The sequence below is a fragment of the Hylaeus volcanicus genome, chromosome 2 (genome assembly GCF_026283585.1).
Source record: "Hylaeus volcanicus isolate JK05 chromosome 2, UHH_iyHylVolc1.0_haploid, whole genome shotgun sequence".
NCBI classification, from domain to species: Eukaryota; Metazoa; Arthropoda; class Insecta; order Hymenoptera; family Colletidae; genus Hylaeus; species Hylaeus volcanicus.
In genome coordinates this window covers 28901174-28920503 of record NC_071977.1, presented here as the reverse complement: position 1 = coordinate 28920503, position 19330 = coordinate 28901174, and the positions used below count along the sequence as shown (strand labels likewise).

General features: G+C 43.5%; 2 protein-coding genes across 3 annotated transcripts in view; both read left to right on the top strand.

The window, feature by feature from the left end:
* The first annotated feature begins 260 nt into the window (after window positions 1–260).
* On the top strand, window positions 261–12360 carry LOC128872038 (uncharacterized). Of its 2 annotated transcripts, none has more exons than XM_054114320.1 (8): window positions 261–940; window positions 1332–1924; window positions 2012–2341; window positions 2415–2483; window positions 2554–3109; window positions 3203–3461; window positions 3579–3764; window positions 3859–12360. In XM_054114320.1, exons 1-8 carry the CDS (start codon window positions 784–786, stop codon window positions 5480–5482), a joined length of 3774 nt encoding a protein of 1257 aa, XP_053970295.1. In that variant the 5' UTR covers window positions 261–783; the 3' UTR covers window positions 5483–12360. The 2 variants fall into 2 exon arrangements, with proteins under 2 accessions (XP_053970295.1, XP_053970293.1); XM_054114318.1 differs by having other exon boundaries at window positions 3182–3461.
* A 3315-nt stretch (window positions 12361–15675) lies between these two features.
* LOC128884899 (multiple C2 and transmembrane domain-containing protein) overlaps window positions 15676–19330 on the top strand; it is a 36764-nt gene continuing 33109 nt past the window's right edge. The window contains exon 1 of the mRNA XM_054138576.1: window positions 15676–16801. The gene's annotated coding sequence lies outside the window, so the exon portion shown is untranslated. The remainder of the gene's footprint in view (window positions 16802–19330) is intronic.

Genomic DNA, 19330 nt, shown 5'->3' with positions numbered 1-19330 from the left:
TGATTTCCATAGGCACACGCGATTAATATACGATTAATACTTAATAAATCTAACGATCAGAACATGCTTTTTCTCGTCATTATGCAGTGCAAAATTGCACGAGAAATTTTAAGGCCCCGATACGAGGAAGCATTCTCTTGCTTCTATCACGATATTCCTCCCTTAATTTTTTAATAACCCACAGACCCCCAATGATCCACGGGCCGCAGTTTGAGAAACTCTGTGCTAGAAAATCGCGCCGGCCATTGCGCGCTCGTGTTTTGGTTCTGAAAAGATGGCGGACTCTTGTTTTCAAGATCGTTCATATAGAAATACGATAATTTTGAAATGCACTGTGAAAGTTGACATGTCGTATGCGTGATAGCGTCAAGTGCACGAAAGTATCGTTACGACAGATTTAATTGCCGTATCGAGGGAGTTACTTCGAGCGTTGCAACTGACGCGAAAGCGGTGTCTTCAGCGTGTGGGATTACACGAACTCTGATTCCAGTGGTTTTCAAAGATTTCTGTTGTTTTGTGTACGAAACACCCCACGAGGAACTGGAAGACGACATCGTCGCTCGGGGAGTAAAATGATCTGACCCCGATGGACTTTTACAATGTTTAATACATCGATGATCGATGCATTGGGTACGCTTATTTGGTTAGGTTGATTTGCTAGGTAGACGTTATACCTATGATACCCGAGCAAAGCTCCACGTGTTCCTCTCGGTGGTTCACGTTAAAGCGTGACATCCAGACAAGTTCGTAGATTGTTTATTAAATGAATTGTGCTTGCCCATAATGGCCACAAGCGAATTCGACGTGGAGCTCTTCGAGCGAAGGCTTCACACACTCAAGGATTCCCAGGAGTCGATACAGGGTCTTTCAGCTTGGTGTTTGGAAAGACGACAGCACCATAAGAAGATTGTTGCCACTTGGCTGCAAGTGCTGAAGAAAGGTGAGTTTTTCAATTTGGAACAGTATGAATTATGATATCGTATAGCCTATTTTGATGTCGAGTCCCTTACAATATCTAAATTAAAGGTTTCACCTGCCTACACTATTTTGTTTACAGTACTTATTAAGAAATGCTGTACATACCTCCATTTTATAAACAATTTATTTACAGTTCAACTATCGAGCTCTGTATTCTCGATGGGTTAATATTGTAATCTATGCTTTTTATTTGAACATCGTTATAATTTGAAAGTTCTCACCATTATTTCAAAAGAAGCTTACTCGTACTTTTTTGTTTACGTGTGCTTCTATTAATGTGTATAACGTGTTTTCTTTTTCTTTTTTTTTTTTCTAACACACCGGATAATACTCCAATGTTTTTTAAATAACAGTAAAAGTTGAGCATCGTCTCACACTGTTTTACTTGGCGAACGACGTTATCCAATACTCGAAAAGAAAGAATTTCGAGTTCGTGGAATCATGGGGCACGACTCTGCAACGTGCGACGACGATGGTACGAGACGAAAAAGTGAAACATCGTATATTGAGGATCTTCAAAATATGGGATCAACGACAAGTGTACGACGAAGAGTTTCTCGCAGATTTGTCCGGGCTAATTTCGGCGGCACCGAAAAAGAAATTAGATCCTCAGCCAATGGCCCCACCGGAAGAGTTTCAAGCTGCTCTGCTCATTTCTACGATGAGATCGTGCGCTACGTTGGAACAAGCAACGGACGCACGATTAAGAGACTTACGGGAAAGTAACATCGACATAGAAAACGCAGAGGAATTGTGCGCTTCTTTAAAAGATCGAAGAAGAGTCGAAGACGCGGAGAAAGAAGTCGATTCGGCAGTGAGAAACGTTGAAAACTATGTTCGCGCGTTGGAAGCAGAGATCAGAGAAAGGACACAAGTGCTCGAGTTATTGGAACAAGCCGATCAGTTTTACGAAACTCAGAGAGGGGAAGTTAAAATAGTTACTAATGTAAGTACGTTAAAAAAAAAAGAAATAGCAGGTACTCGTTATAATTATCGGTACGATGTTTTAATGTTTCACGCTTTTACTAAACAGGCATATAGGAATTTCGGAAGTCGCGTGAAAAACTTGAAGAAGAAGTTGGACGAATTGTTACCTACATTGATTTCTCCAATCCCGTCGCCAGATATAAATGCTCCATCTCCGAGTCCTGATAGCGATATCGAACTTCCAGGCGACGAAACCATGGTTCAAAGTCAGCTAGGAATCATAGACGTAGCCCCACCGTCTATGTACGGTTCTTACTCCCACGAGTACGATCCTGCGCCAGTACCAGCTCCAGAATTGGGCCAGGCCAACGACTCCGGTGACTTCACCAACAATTTCTCATCCTTTATAGGAGGAAATATGGATTTTGGTAATATGGTAAGATCTTACATTTCAAAAAATATATTGTCTTCGATAAATATTATCGTAACCGTCGTCCTCTTCGTTACAGAGAAATTTATTTAACGAAAGATCGTCAACGCCTACTGGAATGTCGCAACAGTATAACGATTCTTTAGAGGTACGTCCGACCAAGTCGTGCATTTATCATCTATCGAAACGGTATATAAATTTTATACACTTTTCGTTAGGCTAAACCGATAGAAGTAATCAACATGAGGCCCTCCAAGAACGAAAATAGCAACGTAGACTTCAATATCTCTAGCTTTTTAAAGACTGTTCTTCCTTCTTCCGACGGAACACAAGACCCCGGTGGTATACCGGGCCTCGGACTAGATATTCCCGAAACACAAATCGAATCTCCTCAGCGTTCGAATTACAGACATTCGCCTGTGCTAGGACAGCATCCTGTAACTCCTGTGATCTCAAGAATGATGGGCAATCAGAGCACGCCCATGGGTGTAAATAATTGCCAGTTAAGTCACAGTACTCCGTTGCCCGTACGGAACTTGTCCGGCGAGTCGCATACCCCTTCCCCTTACTCCAGTCAAAACAGTCAGAGCAATATCATCGGACCTTTCGATGGCCCTAATAATAATAACACCGTCAATCCCTTACCACCCCCGCCGTTACCTCCGCCTATATTCCTCGACGACGAAAATTGTTACAACAAATTGCCACCTAAATTCCCTACCTGGACTCCTCCGAGCGAAAGCATCAAGGAACCTGCCAAGTGGGAAGAAAAGGGTATGGAGCTTACTCTGAAACGCAAAATACGGCGGTCTGATTTTAAAATAACGAAAATGCTTTTTAATGTAGCGGGTTTCGCTATATCTTCAGGCAAAAATAGTATGAATCCAACCTGGCCTGGTGAGTGCGATGAGAAATCGAAAGCGTGGATGGACGGAGATTCGGATAGGTGGGATCCTAGTAACGAGACAACGTGGGTGAACACCGGTAGAGGGAAAAGCGAAATCCTGAGCGAAACGCCAGAATCGCCGCCTATATACGAAAAGGCTGGATTCACGGATCCGGTAGAGTACGATGACCCCCAACCGCAAGAATCTCTTCTGAGTACCACCGGAGATGTGGACCACAGGTGAGGAATCGAATACCTACGGTGATAAGCTAAACTGAATAGAGCAAACTGTATTCAGGTTTGCTCGACGCGATTCATAATCAATTGGTGCACGGGTCGCTAAATATAATTTTTCAGAGTAATACCGATTCCGATGACCGTGGAGAATCCGTTGCCGTATCGACTGATGAAAGCAGCGGACGTCGATCATCGTAATCTGATCAGCTTGACGGGAAGTCCGGCGAATCACAACGTCAGCGAGAGCTCCATGAACACGATACCCAATAGTAGTAGTTTATGGTCCACGAGCGATCAGGATTACCGGTAAGATACTGAGATGCCGATATTAGGTTACGATTAGTTCATAACCATTGGAAATAACTTTTCTAAACGTCGACCGTTCGCGATACAAAACCAGGCAACACATGCAGCCTGGCGACATCGTGGAAAGCGTCGACATGGAGATGTCGGACGACGAGACCGACAGTAAGCCAAAGGGAAGGGTTTTGGTCGACGTGAGGTCGCAAGATAGGGATATGAGGATTGGTAACCCGCCAGGGTCGTCTCAGCACATGGACATGGACATGCGTATGATTCCTCTACCCGCTGGCCAAATGCCGGGTTCTCACGGGCAAATGATGCAAGACGTGCGCATGATGCACTCGGGACCTCCTCCGCCGCCGCCCCCGCCACCTCAGTTTCATCCGGGTCAATCGTTTCACCAGGACCAGTCCGACTTCCGACACAATCCAGCCGCAGATTTTCATCCGTCTCAATCGAATTTCCACCAAAACAGGCCGCCGCCTAGCTTTCTACAAAATCAGCAAGACTTTGGCCAGCAGGATTTCCATCCGATGCATTCGAACCAGCCCGACTTCCCCCAGGACTTCGAGTACCGCGACAATCACAATTTGAGACCTACCCAGGAGTTCCTCGGCGAGCAGCAGATGCGCGGCAGGTATTCGCAGCCGTCGGAGCACCAGCATCGGGACATGCCCTTTCATCGGAACGACAGAGGTGGTCGCGGTGGTCGAGGATTCCAAAGGAACCGACGGGACCGATACTCCGACGATCACAACAAACCGAGGAACCCTCAGAACAATCGAAAGCGGACGCAAGATCAGCATCACAGGTCCTCGCCCGAGATCTTGCCCAATAGTCGGCCGTTGTTGCTGCAACCACCGGACACGGTGGTCATCCTCGACGAGGAGGGCATGCCCATAGGGATCCCCGACGACAAGGACAGCCCAGCGAATGCAGAGCATCCGCCGGATGTGGATCACGAAGAAATTCCGCAGTCCTTGTCGTTGGACCGTAGACCCTCGCTCGGGACGACGAACTCCCGTGACCTGGACCAGTCCGTTTACTCCGATGGCTCGAGTCTCGTTTGCGAGCTCGAACCGACGGCCGAGCCCGAGGAGCAGCTGAGCCAGCAAGTAACGGTCGTGCCCGTGATAACGGATCCTAAGGATCCCCAGCACGCTCAGTATGTCCCGATATCGGAGTACGAGGAGCACGTGGAGTCGGAACCTCTCGAGAAGATTTGCGACGACAGCGAGCCACTCGAAAACCCCCAGGAGGCGAGTATCTCTGAGCAGAGTCTCACGGAACAAATGGAGGATCTAATGGCGAGCAACGATCTCAAGAGACCCTCGACGAACGGCAGCTTCGACGAGCAGAACGACGTCGCGTCCTGCAAGAAGCGACTCGTGACCAACGGGCCTCAAATTCCAACTGGTTCCGATTCAGGTTTGAACGGACCGATCGCCCAGGCGTCCGTGGACGTTCATTCGGGGATATACGACTTCGAGGGTCCCATGGGGCCCAACTTCCGACCTCGTATCAGCGGTCCCGTGCCGTTTCCTCCGTGGAGAGGCGGTCCGCCGCGCGGCAGAGGGTTCAGGGGCGGGCCCAGGGCACCCTGGATGGACAGAGGGCCTCGTGGCCCGGCGATCGGCAACTTTATGCCCAGGGGACTGAAACGTGGGGGACAGTTCAGGGGTAACGGTTTCAGGGGTCGGGGGCGCGGGAACAATTGGTAGAGGGCTGTCGACTCACGATCAGTCTCTCCCTGCAATTCGTAACAAGAGAAGTGATTCGCGACGCTTTCGACGAACGTTTTGTATTTCGTATACCGAAGAACGAAACGGTTCTCGTGACGTCACAGGCGTACTAGCGCTACCAGTGAAGAAACTACGTTCTCTCGAACCTCGCATGTACGTAAGATAGATACTCGAGTGCTTAAAAAATGTTGTGTCGCGTAGCTGTCGACAGCATACGGTCTCCTACGCATCTACCTTGCGCACACGTGGCGTTCGAACGAGGATCGGTCCTCTGCCTACGATGCTCGTGTGCCCGTGACGTCGTAACAACTGTTTTGCTCCTTGGTGTACATACGACTCCGCAAATCGTCGATCTCGGGACACTATGCGTGCTACTTCCTCGCCAGGAGGAAGTGGGACAAGGCGGAAGGAAGGTGATCCCAGATAGTGAGATCGTCCCTCGCGGAGGGGATTCACGTTTCTGCGCGATCGAACCGCCTATATACATATATAAATAAACTATATAAATATATAGATATAAAAGGTAACACACGTACACACTCTCGGAAAGCTCGAACTCACACGTACCGCACGGAACTGCAAAGATTGCTGCTAGAGTAATCCACGCGACAGAGGTCGGTAAAAATAATTAAAATTTGTCCTCGTTCGTCATCGATACTCCCATTTCTCGAGTTCCCGTTATTCGGGTTCGACCAGCTCGCCAGTGTCTTTAACCGAGGGGTTGGTACGGATAATTCTCTACCATCCCTCGGTTAAGGATAATTGATCGGTTTTGCTGTTCGATTGTTACGAAATTCTGACAGATATTGGAACAAATGTTTCGAAAGTTTCTGTCCGTTCTGGACGTTCCATTCGGGAGCAATCTACTCGATACTCCCATAGAGATACCATGGATTATAATAACATCGATTACTTTTCTTAAATTAAATACATAACAGAAAGGGATGTCTTGTTCGTCGTCGATATTCCATTCCATTACTCGAGTTCGACCAGCTCGCCAGTTATCTTTAATCGAGGGTTGGTATGAACAATCTACCATCCCTCGGTTAAAGATAACCGGTCGATTTCGTTGACGGATATCGGAATAAACGTTTCTAAAGTTTCTGCTCGTTCCGGACGCTCTCCATTCAGGAGCAATCTTCCTAGTTCCTCGGTATACATGTATGTACAACGTTTGTTAAGATCTTAGACACCGTTTCACGTGTACGCGTCGACGGGTACAGATATATTTATCGACCCGTGGATGGTTCGTTCTCGACGAGATTCTTCCCCCCACGGGTCGCTTCTCCGTTCGCTTGCCTCTACGTGTAACGTTAATCGCCCGGTGTGTCTCCGTCGGGGTCTCAATTTATAGAACAGGCGTGTCAAATGAACCTTCAAAAAGTGTATTAATAAAAATGCAATGTTTATGTTCTGGTCCACTTCGTACATTTCCCTTGATTTTTTTCTTTTCACGAGGAACACGTCGACGAAAATTTCTTGTCAAATCGCGCACGACTCGCGTCGTTCCGTTGATATATTTCATGTAAACGAGCGAAAGAGAAACTGCGAACAAGCATAAGTCTCTGTCGACGACGATTCGTTTGCTAGTTAGTTGTATTTATAATTTCACGTTCCGCAGCGCTGATTTTACCAACGATTTCAAAACGACGAAGCTTTGTACGTTCACAGATACAGTGATTTCGGAAAATGTCTCGAACAAAGGTTGAGTGTTTCCGCGAGGGACGTAATTTCGCTCGAGTAGCTTTTTTCCTAAGTGGCATCACGGAGGTTTGAAGGACAACCTTCTACTTTTTTTTTCAGTTGATCTTTGAATCTTCCTCCCACCTATGAAAAGCTATTTCCCTTGGAAACGATTTAACTTTTCTTGTTCGAAACGATAATTGTAAGGTTTGCTTTGTTGTTTAAAATAAAAATTGAAAACAAAAATTGAAGTACTGGTCCGCCAAACGTAGTTTGCTAGAATATTTTCGACCTTATTATTTCAGTCCTTCTCGATGATAAATATTTATTTAATATAGTATTAAAGTGTAATAGGAGAGAATATTTTAACAATAACGTGGACAGTAGAAGAAATTCGGTAAATGTTAGACGATCGTTCGAGTAAGAAAGTGTCAAAGTTTTTTTGTTTTGAAACTTTTTATTGAAGTTCAATTGTTTTCTCTCCTTAGATAAGTGGAGTGTGTTTAAGACTACAAACTGTAAAAACAATCGGCGTGTAATTACCTAGTATAAGTATTAGTGTGTTATACGAAATATATAAAAAAAAGTTAATTTTATTAATTTTACGAAATGATTAAACTTCAACGCTATGCTCGTGGTTACTAATTGTTTTTCGTATATAATTTATAGAAAAATATTATCACCGAGGAGGACCTGGATAACGTTGTAAAAATTCTAACAATCTTTATACTTGGAGGAAAGAAAAGTTCAGTTTTTATTCCTTATTTATCGCTTAGCGCATTCGAGACCGACGACTTTCGACAGAACTCTTCTCAATGGTCGCCAATAATTTTTATAATTAAATTTTGACCCAGCACGTTTGCTACTACGGTTTACCTGCTTAGCCCTCTGTCTCGTATGCGTTATAACCGCATTTCGAATCGATCTCGTCTCGATGAGAGTTTAATTGCGTTAGACGCATGAAGTATATTGGCAAGCAAACGAATCGTCGTCAGCATGTCTCGCGTAGATATCGCTAGCGCACAGGAGATAAGTGTACCAAGACGAATCCTTGAAACCCAGTTGATTGTTCAATAAAACATTGCAATCTACCGAGGACCTTGACAGCACTCTACGAGATCGTGAATCTGCTCGATCGTACCCCAAATGTGGGCACGTTTTATTTATTCGGACGTCGAAGCGAAAATAACTCGAGATGAATAACGAATAAATATTCGAGCGAAGATACTGTTTCTGTCGAATCATCCCAGGTTCGAGCGAGAATCTCATTTTTATCCGTTTATTCGGAATTTATTCGAAGGCTTGCCGAATAAAAAGAGCATCTTTATCCGTCGAATAAATACGACTCGGGATTATTCGAAGGGTTCGAACGAAGATGAAGTCTCCTTCGAATCTTTATTCGGAGTTTATTCGAAGGCTTGCCGAATAAAAAGAGTGTCTTTATTCGTCGAATAAACACGACTCGGGGTTATTCGAAGGGTTCGAACGAAGATGAAGCCTTCTTCGAATCTTTATTCGATTTTTTTCATTTAAACAATTTTTGCATCCAGACAGTACCCATCTCTGACGTACATATTGCGTTTCTTTCGAATCCCATTTGTTTCAACCCTTTGAAGCATTTCGTCACGAGCGTTTTATTTCCTCCGCGCGTTGGTCCCGCGCGAAAAGACCAACTCCGACCTTTCCTCTTCTCTCTAACGATTTCGTTTGATTCTTTATAGACTTTTTATACATATTTATCTTCGTCTAAAGTTTGTCGAAAAATTCTAGAGTTTATGTTGGTTGAAGAGCATATACCCGGTGGCATAGAGAAATACTTTAACGAGAACCAATTTAACGGGGGGCTCGACGCGTTCGATTTACGAATAAGGAGGTTGTTGTTCGACGGAACGGTGGCATCGACGGGGCGGAATCGATACTATCGTTCGTCTCTTCTCATCTTCGAATGCTTCGAAGGGCACGTTCTCGAGGATTCGAAAGAACTCGGAACCCGCTTATCGATTCGCGCGCGACCAACGCGCGACAGACGCGAATGATTTGTAACACGTAGCACGAGTATGCGAGCAAACGTGATGTTTAAAATACATAGTGTACAGTCTTCAGCGTTATCATTACCTTTTCTCTGTACGACGAGAACGACGAAATGGCGATCGATCCCCCACCCCGCCCACCCGCAACCCCAGTCGCGGTCCCCTTACGTTGTCCGGTTACTTTCTCTCTGTCTTCCGCTCTTCTTCTCTTTCTTTCTTTTCATTTTCGATTCCTGCAACGAAGTCACAACGAGAGAAAAACGCGCCGAATAAAATAAGATAGAAATTCGCGGCAGAAATTCGCAATTTCTCTACCCTTCGCGTACCGCGAACAACCTGTTTATTTATTCAACGAGCTTTAGTCTCCCAGGCAATCTCTTCCTCGACGCAATTTTTTGTTTATTTTTCACGAGGACGAGATTACTCCACGGATCGCATTTAACGAGGGGTTGGTATCGTTGATCGCTCGAACTCGGATCGCAGGGGGCCAGGGGGAAGGGGGTGAGAAATTATCGAAGAGCACGAGCAAAATTACCGCGCTGCAAATTTTATATCTTGATTTTATAATTCCAAGTTTAGGATTCGGATATCGGAACGTTACGAAAATTCCGACTTAAAAGATTCCAAAAACGGTGGATAGACCGGGAAAGAATCGATTTTTTTTATATTATATTTTGAATATATTAAAAAGACGATGGAAAGAAAGAAACGAAGAACCAAGAAATGTTTCTTTTTTTTTGTGGGGGTTGAAGATACAGCCCATCGGGGGGTGTTTCGAGGGGTTTGCTCGTGGTCGATCGACGCCTTTTGTTTAGCGATCACGTCTCGAAAGGGGATCGGTATAAAAGTTGCGAATTCATTGGCGGTCACGCTCGCTTCGCGGAGCTGCGTGTGGTCGTATCGATTATGGCGACGAGGCCACGCGATGCACAGTTTTGTGCGTGATTTAAGCGGGAGGACCTTCGTGTTTCTCGTTGTACGATACAAGCGATAGTGTTCACCGGTCGATTTATTAACTCCTCCCTCCCACTCCCCTCCAGACTTGAACACCCGTCTTATTTCTGTTTTAATACACGCAGCGACCTTGGGGGAGCAATTTACAAATTACTCTTCTCTCTTCTTTTCGACCTGTGCGTTCTAAATTTTGTAGAAAATGCTTCTCGTATTATTCTCTCAGTTTTCGGTTGTCAGTTGTACAAAGTCAGGCCTATAAGTACTCTCCGTGTCTGTCGTTAAAGTGTGGCGTTAAAGAAACTTGTCTCAATCGATTAACAAGTTCAAAGTTTCCAAAGAAAAGTTATTATAAATACGTACACGAACAGGCTTTGCGTATTTAAAAATTTCTAACGAAAACTTTTTGAATTTTTGAATTCGAAAACGTCGAACCTGTCGTTTAATTTACACGAATTACTCCGGGGAATACTTACGGGGACGACTGTGAATCACGGCGAGTCGAATTAAAAGTTTTCTTTTTATTGTTCAAAAATGCGTTTCGGAAATACACCGTGGAAACGATAATTTGTTCGTGCTCTACGGTGTTTCCGTGTTGCTCGGGAGACACGGAATTCGTTCGTTCGACAAAAAGGAGAGAAAAGTATCGACAGACAGTCACGCGACGTGAAAATAAAAAAGGAATGAAAAAAAAAAATTAAAAAATAAAACGAGTTTCTTTGTAGTTTTTACCGTGGCGTACGAGCACTTCCGATACGGTGCGTGGAGGCAATCGATCTGAGGTTCTATTAATACGTCAGACTCGATTATCCCGGACGATAATCTCGCAAAGTAGGCTATTATTTAATTATTTAATAATAGAATGGCAATGAGTTTTATATTCCCATGGTAAAGCCGATTCTGCATACCGTGTATGCTCGCTATATTTTGTACTTTGTCCGAAACAGAGAAAAAACTATGTCGATTTGTGATCGTGCGACGACCGAACCCGGAGATGGGCGAATTTTTATTCGAATAACGAATAACGAATCGTGACCAACCACGGAGCGATTCATCCTCGCGAACAATTGTACATTTACTCGTCGAGTTGTTAATATTTTTCGCCCATCCCTGTTCGTTACGTTCGTACGAGAAGAAATTATTGTAATTTATGATTGTATAGCGATATATAAATATAATGTGTACATTATATGTTATATTTATACGTATGTATATATGTAAATGACACGAGTACATGGTTACTTAAACGAATCGAAGTTCGATGAAATATATATGTATATATATATGTATTAAAAAAAAAAAAAATATATATATATATACATAAATATATTTGTATTGTAATTTAAGAACGTTATTGTCTTTTGTCTTAAGGCACAATACACTGAGGAAAGAATTAAATCTGTTGCGTTACCATTTCATTATTGTGCGTCACGTTATTGTTAAAAAGAAAAAAAAAAAAGAAGAAAATATAACGCATCGGTGGGGATGCTTTCGTGTAAACATTTCAGCCTGAGGGCTTCGACAGGAATACCTTTAACCCTTCGGCTCGGTAGGCGCTTCTTGAGCGCCACTTCCGCTCGCCGCGCCTCTGTTACGTAATTAAAGGGATTAAATGCAAAAGGGGTTGCAACGCACGCTTTGCTAAACAGTTTCATGCTCAAACGTCTCCCAGTTTCGCTATTTAACAGTGGATTCGTACGATTTATCAACCGGAACGCGTTAGAATTACTTTTCGGAAAATTCCAACCAGCGGAATTATCATTTCAAAATTTCGAAATTTGTTCTCGTTCCATCGCATTTTTGCGGTTGATACCGTCGAGCCACGTGCCTCGAGTAATTTTGTTATTTTTCAAAAATTTCGTAACGAATCGTACTTAATCATTTCGATTAGTAAAATACGCGTTGTCGATTCTTCGCTGGAAATTGTCCGATCGAATCTCTTTACGTTCTTCTTCGTATTTTTCGCGAGAGTTTAGCGTCGACAGAGGCGTTACGCGGCGAAGGGTCGCGTTACAAAATTTTTACCAGTCTTTCCGGCACAACAGTTTCGCGTTTTAGTACGCAACCTTGCGCCACGGCCGTCCCAGAGTGCGCTGACTCGCGGCGAATTTATCTTTGTCGGTAATTCAGTTTCGCGCATGTTCACTTCCGGCTCGAAGAACTCCCGAGTAGACGTTAATAATTTACACCCGTAAAACGTCGAATCACGGACGATTGACGCTTCGTACGTTCGTTCTTATCAATGATTTTATCAAATTACAGAGGCAAATTTATTGGTATCGAACGCAATGCGAAATTTTAATCCCGAACAATCTGGAAAACACCATTTTTTTGGTGCGCGATTTAACAAAGGCATCGAAAATTTGGAGAAAAAACAAAATTACAGATACACAGCTATTTTTATAAATTTATTTATACGCGCGAATGTTCTGTTACGAATGCGGATTTCATACATTTATGGATAATGAAATATCGATGTTGTATTAATCGTAGAATATATTCAACGTGCATTATGTACTTTTTTCGTACATTTTCTGTGTTACTGTACGTCGTTCATAAATGCCATGAAATTCGCAGGCTAGTTACGAATTTATATTAGATGAATTAATCGAAAAATTATACCTCGCTGATGGATGCGTATTTTATTTACAGGATACTTGGAGAATTAACAGTACGAAGGGAAAGGTGTGCTTGTACTTGTATAACGTAGATGGAAGGCGATGGCATTTAGTTGACGAATGAACAGTCAACAATTCACCTAAACAGGTATGCGTCCATAAATTGTTTAATATCCACTTCCCCTTTATTTATTATGGTGTAACACGTTCGCGTCGGCGTGTACCACCGGTGGCTCAAACTTATATGTCATATTAAGGTACATAGTGTAATATATTTTGTTGTCAAGCCACCCTTCGTCTGCATTTAGTTTGAAATTTTTATTAAAAAGATTCGTTTATTACTTTCAGCTCGCCAATATTTTAACGAGTATCTCGATGTGTTCCACATTCATGGTTACGGTTACTTTCGCCAGTCTGGCCTTGACAATCGCCCATAAAACCCCGACGCTCGAGTTTGGACTCCTTCCAGGCCACGAAAGCATTCACATTTTTATCCAAAAATTTTGTTGCAAGTCACGCTTGTATATCACGATTTTTAATAGAATTTTCGACTGGCAATTTTATCACGAAGACAAGGAAAGCTCGGAATATTATTTTATTAGCTCGCCACGGTCGCGAGGCGCTCTTCGCTCGAGTGCTGTCAAGTGGAAGCGGAGGACCGCGACAGCGTAAGGAGAATGGGACGATTTTAACCAGACAGTCTATCGCGACGCCAAAAGAACGTTATATTCGGAGTAAATTCTGCCGTTATTCTAGGATTCAAATCTGCCTGTTAATAATACCAAATGTTCCACGTGAGCATATATTTCACATCCATACCACCGTATTAATTAAATTCTCACGAATTAAGTCCTCGCGAAACAGGAGTTTCATCCGGTCGTTAAACCTGTATCACGATGTAGCCCGATGAAAATAGTCGCAGTACTTTGAAAAACCGCAGGAATCGCGTGCGAACGTTCGCCAGGGGCGCGGTCCCGACTGCTAATCACCGTAATGTAGCTTCGTTAATTAATACGAATTCCACTCGCGGGTACGTCGTCGTTCGTTCTACCAGGACACGCTTTCGCCTCGAATACAACCCATTTCTTTTTTTCATCGCGCAGCGGAGAACACTCGGAGATTTTAATTCCGAAAGTTCCCAAGAAAATCCTGTAGAATATTGAATATTCTGCATACAAATCTCACGACCCCAAGATTTCGCTAATCCATACGATAGATAATATGATAGATTCTTTTTCCTCTTTTTCCGTTGTTTACTAATTTTTAATCCTTGAGTAACATTTCTAATACTTTATGTATTTCTTTTTTGTATATACGTCGGATATTTTTTACATTCACCGATAAAGATCAGAATATATTATGTTATAAAAGATACACGTTTCAGAATAATGCGCGCAAAAATATATGCGACGTGTATACAAAAAAGAAATACATAAAGTATCGGAAATGTTATTCCAGGATTAAAAATTAGTAGACAATGGAAAAAGAGGAAAAGAAATCCGTTACAAGTACGAAAATTCGCTCACCCACCGATCACCCTTCGACTACAGTTTCACAGAATTGAATTATTAGCTTCGTATCGAACTTTAAATCAAAATATCTCGAAAACCAGGGCCCATTCTGAAAAAAACCCATTAGGGTTTCGTTATACTACATGTGTACTACAACTTCTATACGGTGTGGTACCAAAAGCGAGAGTACGACCCTGACCGACGCCGTTTGGGAAGCCTTGCATTAAACGACGATAGACAAACTATTATTAAGTATTGAATCTGACACCAGAAATATATTTTTAGGGGTTCGATCGGCGATTCGAAAATTCCATCCGAGTGGATGAAGTCGCGTGAATACGATGTCACCCGCCCTCCGACAGAAAGTACACGGGGATTAGGCGGATGAAGTGGGTAACGTTTCGGAGCACCCTCCTCCCTTGTACGATGCTTATCCGCGATTGTTCGCATCCCCCATCTTTTTCTTTGGCCATTTGGCCTCGAACGCTCGCCCCCACCGGAAGCGTGAAAATTTCGAAAGGCATTATTGCCCTCCCCAGAGGCTGCGTTGGCGCCGTTTTGTCGTCGGCCGGCGTCGTTCGCAGAAACGTGCATGTGCATAGCGATGGCATCGATCCACCGATTCGCTTGGCATCCGTACTATTTCGTCAGTGCAAAATATACATGCCTTGTTCGCTCGTGTTTATCAACTTGTTGATGCGAGGTATTTTTAAGCAGGCTTCCCACGACACGATTAAACAGGTGGCCCTTTGCCCTGAGCCGTCTTTCGAGTCGCATTTCTCAGCCCTTGGACGATCTTTGTTTATTTTTACCTTTGTAGACCCTTTCACGGCGAAAGTTTGATCCTCGTGATAATTGTCAGGAACGGTGCTTGCACAGGAAGAATTTTATTTTTCGTTCTCGATGCTTTCGACGTTGTAAAATTATTAAGGTGGTTTGATAAAAAATGACAACAGATCGTCTCGTAACTTTGAAAACTCAACATTTACATCTTGATACACGTGTGTCTGAAATATGGGTTCGATTTACCGTTTAGATTTACCGATTTTTCGTAAAAGAAAAAACTTTGTATAATACTTTCGACTGTAAAATAATTTGTACGAGACAGATCGATACCAAAAACGAATGGAAAAGAAATTAATAAATGTAGAATGACGTATTTCAATTTTGCCAAACTTGCCAGTTTAGTACCAGAGCAATATGCATTAGAAAAAGAAGTCGAGTTGAAACGTCAAAAATAATGCGAAACGTCAAATTGAAATGTCTCTCTCTCACTCGTAACTTAACCTGACGAAAATTGCATTACTACTTTTTTTTTTTTAATTAAAAATCATAATCAAATAATAATTTAAGAATTTTGTTATAGAAAATATATCGTTATTAATACTTTCTATATTTGAGTTTTCTTTCGACTAGTACAGTTAGGATAGGACCACCTTAAAATATTTCCCGCGGCTCGCATAGAAGATTATGGTACGGAACCAGAATGGCGATGCAAACGGAAACGGTATTATATACCCTCGAGTAATCGGAATAATGGGTCACCAAAGAACACGTCCGCGGAGCACAATTATTATTCCATTCCTATCGCGCGCGGAGGTCAGGCCAGGGCAAGTAATAAGTACTTCAATCGGCATTAACTTCGTTACGCGAAACACCAGAATTTTCGATTGAACTTCAAAACGACAGAACGAATTTTTACGATTTATGTAAATTATCACCATAATATAGTTGTCGAAAATTATACGCACGACGAGCGTTGGATACACATGTTCGTCGAACGATTCTTTCATTTTCGTAATCCATTTGCGTCGCTATCTTTCGAAGGCTTCTGATCAAAACACAAAGATACATTTTTATATAACTGCCAAGTTATTCAATACACTATTTTAGAGTAGTTTACTCACCAATATATAAACAAAAAAAAAAAAAGAAAATAGAATAAATTCTCTATTTACGCGAATACCTTTATCTCACGTATGTTTCGCAATATTTTCGAAATCGTTCAATTTTTCTGCGCGATTCGAGCGACGTAAGTCGAAATAAGGGGTCCTCCGAGACGGCATTTCAAAATTTCCGGGGGTCCGCGACGAAGAACGTTTCCGTCGGACCCATCGCTACAAGCGTATCCACCTTTCGCACAACCGTGGTTTCGTTTGGGTCGATAGAGCTCTCCCTGTCTGTCTCGCACCCACGGGCAATTCCGTATGCCCCCTCTTTCTCCCTCCGTCTCCACCCCCACCGTCGAGCGGCAGCGGTGGGGGTAGGAGTATCCGAGCAAGATGGGGAATCGGCGAGTTCTGTCAGTGGCCTCTCGGACACGGAAGCGTCAGCATCTCGGTCGCGGGTGTTTCGTTCCTACCCTTTTTTTTTTCCGCTATCTCTGTCTTTCTCGCGTCGGGCGCCACAGTTTCGCGCGATATCGTGCCCAGTAACTCGATTTACCGAGCATCGTCGCGATCCGACCCCCTTTCTCGGAGTGCCCTCGGAGAACCTCTTCTCAAGGTAACGTGCTCGACACACGAATGCATGCAGCGCACACCAGACAGTGATACTCCTATTTTTTTTTCTTCTTCTTACTTTTGTCGTGACAACGAAACGCAAAGGAGCACCGTGACACGAGACACTGCACGAATTGGATTCGTTCGGCAAGGGTGCGTTAATGCGGCCGTGTATCTCTCAGTCAAAACAACCGACGTCGATTTGCCTCGCGAGTGCTATCGCTGGGACTCCGCGAGAGCCTTGCGGTGTCCAGAGACAGGGATCGGGAGGGGATGTAAAATTCTTATCTCCTCGAAATTTAATTTTGAGCGTGGAACGAAGTTGTGTTTCTTGTTGATTGGACGGTGATTCGATTGCTCGAGTGGAGGGGAAAGGGTTTAGAATAAATCGAGTGGAACCCTGGTGGTAAAAGTTTCATGATCGATTGAGAAACTCGGGGGAAATTCGGTCGAGGCTTAAGACTCCTGGCGTTTGAGCCGGGAATCTTATTAAGGGAGCAGTCTGGTCATTTCGGATCGAAGGATCGATTGTTTTTTCTTTTGTCCGTCCCCTCGGAGCTCTCGAGCCTCGAGCGCTCTCGCCTATTCGGAACCGAAACCGAACCAAAATCCGAAATTGAACGGTGACATAAATTCTATGTGATTTAACATCGCGCGTTAAAGTCGCGTTACTTTGTTTTTTCAATGTTCCCAAAGTCACTGAAAAGGAGTCCGTTCTTGAAAAATATCGTCCATTGTACTGTAATTGTAATTTATACTCGGGCGCAATCGTTTCTTCGAAGATAAAATTAAGAAAGATAAAATTAGACGAAGAACATTTAATTTTCTTTTCTAATAATCGGACTGTTTCTTTATGGCCTTCGTTCACGCGATAGAGGAAACAACAGGACGTTTCTTAGCGGAAGTTCCATTCAACGGGAAGGAGATTAGGGAGCGGATGCGAACGCGGTATAACGAGTCCGTTAGAGCCCCGAGCAGAACGCGTAACGTAATTAGTTTCTGTATCTTGGACTCGTTAATCCGATATCCAGCAAGTGTATTTATTTTCTCTCGCGGACGTGTCGTTCAGAAGTAAAATCGAAAGATCGAGCCTTTCGCACGTTTTATCGGTTTTAAAATAATTGAAGTATCGATTGATCGCTATAAGGATCGTTCTCCGATTAAAGTCGCGATGCGACCGCGTCGTACGCTTCGCAAGCCCTCGGAAAGTTCAACAGACCGTCGAGCACGTGAAGTGCCGAGTTTGGAACGCGCATCGCGAAGTTTATACGTCGAATAGGAGGGCAGAATAGTTTAATTGGTTTCACGGGCTTTAAAAAAACGAGGCACCAGCCATCGCAAAGGCAACCAGTTGGAGCGAGAGGTCTATTATTATCCGAATAAATACATTATTCGAATCGTTGTTTTGCATTAATGGTAATTCTATCTGGCAGAGTACGATGGAATCGAATTTCAGAGGCGAAACGTTTTACTCGATATTGCTTCATTTATATCAAAGCTTCCAATAATCCGATGAAAATTGGATGAACGGAAAGAAAGTTAAATTAGGTGTTCGTAGCGGCGCCCAAACATTCATTTACATTAATCGAAACTCCATTAATTCAAATACATTTTCTACGATGTTTAGAACCGTTACCGATGCCCGTACCGTTTACGTGTAATGTTTCCATATATTTAAATGTATTGTCCTGACAATATTTTATTTCGCTGCGAGTGAGCCTACTACACATTTATCATTTTGAATAAAGCAATTAATGAAAGTACAATGGGATTACACCACTCTCGCAATGGATTCGTTTCGCGACAGCTCGTTTGTCAGTGACAAGGAGAACTCGTGATAAATTTAAGCAACTCTACCTAGAAAATGCGCGTGACGCGAACGGCGACATGGCCACGCAATTCGAGGACCTGGTGTATCAAATCGCTTGATATCCGTCGATGCAAAGTGATCCTCCGTTTCGTCGCCGGTAATTAAACGTGTTTGTGCGCGCGATGCCTCCTGGGGTTCACAAAAAATTGCTATAGCTGCGGGGATCACCGTGGCGGAAATTATCGACGGAAAATAGACTCCGGAGAACGAAGCGCGACGGGAAAGCAAATTGATAGGAAGCGTTGGAGGGCCGGCCGGGAACGGAAACGATTGTTTTCTTTGTCGATGCTGGTGTTTTTCTCAACCCGACGCATGGAACGTTTACCTTTTTACGCGAGACACCACGAAGAGGGTGAGAAAAACGAGAGCGAATACGGTACTGCGCGGTAGCGAGAAGATCGACTCTGGATGCTAGTCGCTGGGAAAAAGAAAATCGACTTTTGTCTGTGAAGTACGTTTTGATTAGGTGAAGAACGCGAATTGGGCAATTTATCCAGTGCAAAGTTGAAGCTAATAGTGAAATAAATAACACAGATTCAGTAGGAAATGGACATCCTTGTCGTGACGAACTAAAGTTGGTCAAGGAGTTCAGAGTCTAAAGTTTCACGCGATCGGGAGGCATGAAATACGAGTCGTACGTGAAAAACGCATTAGACTTGTTTT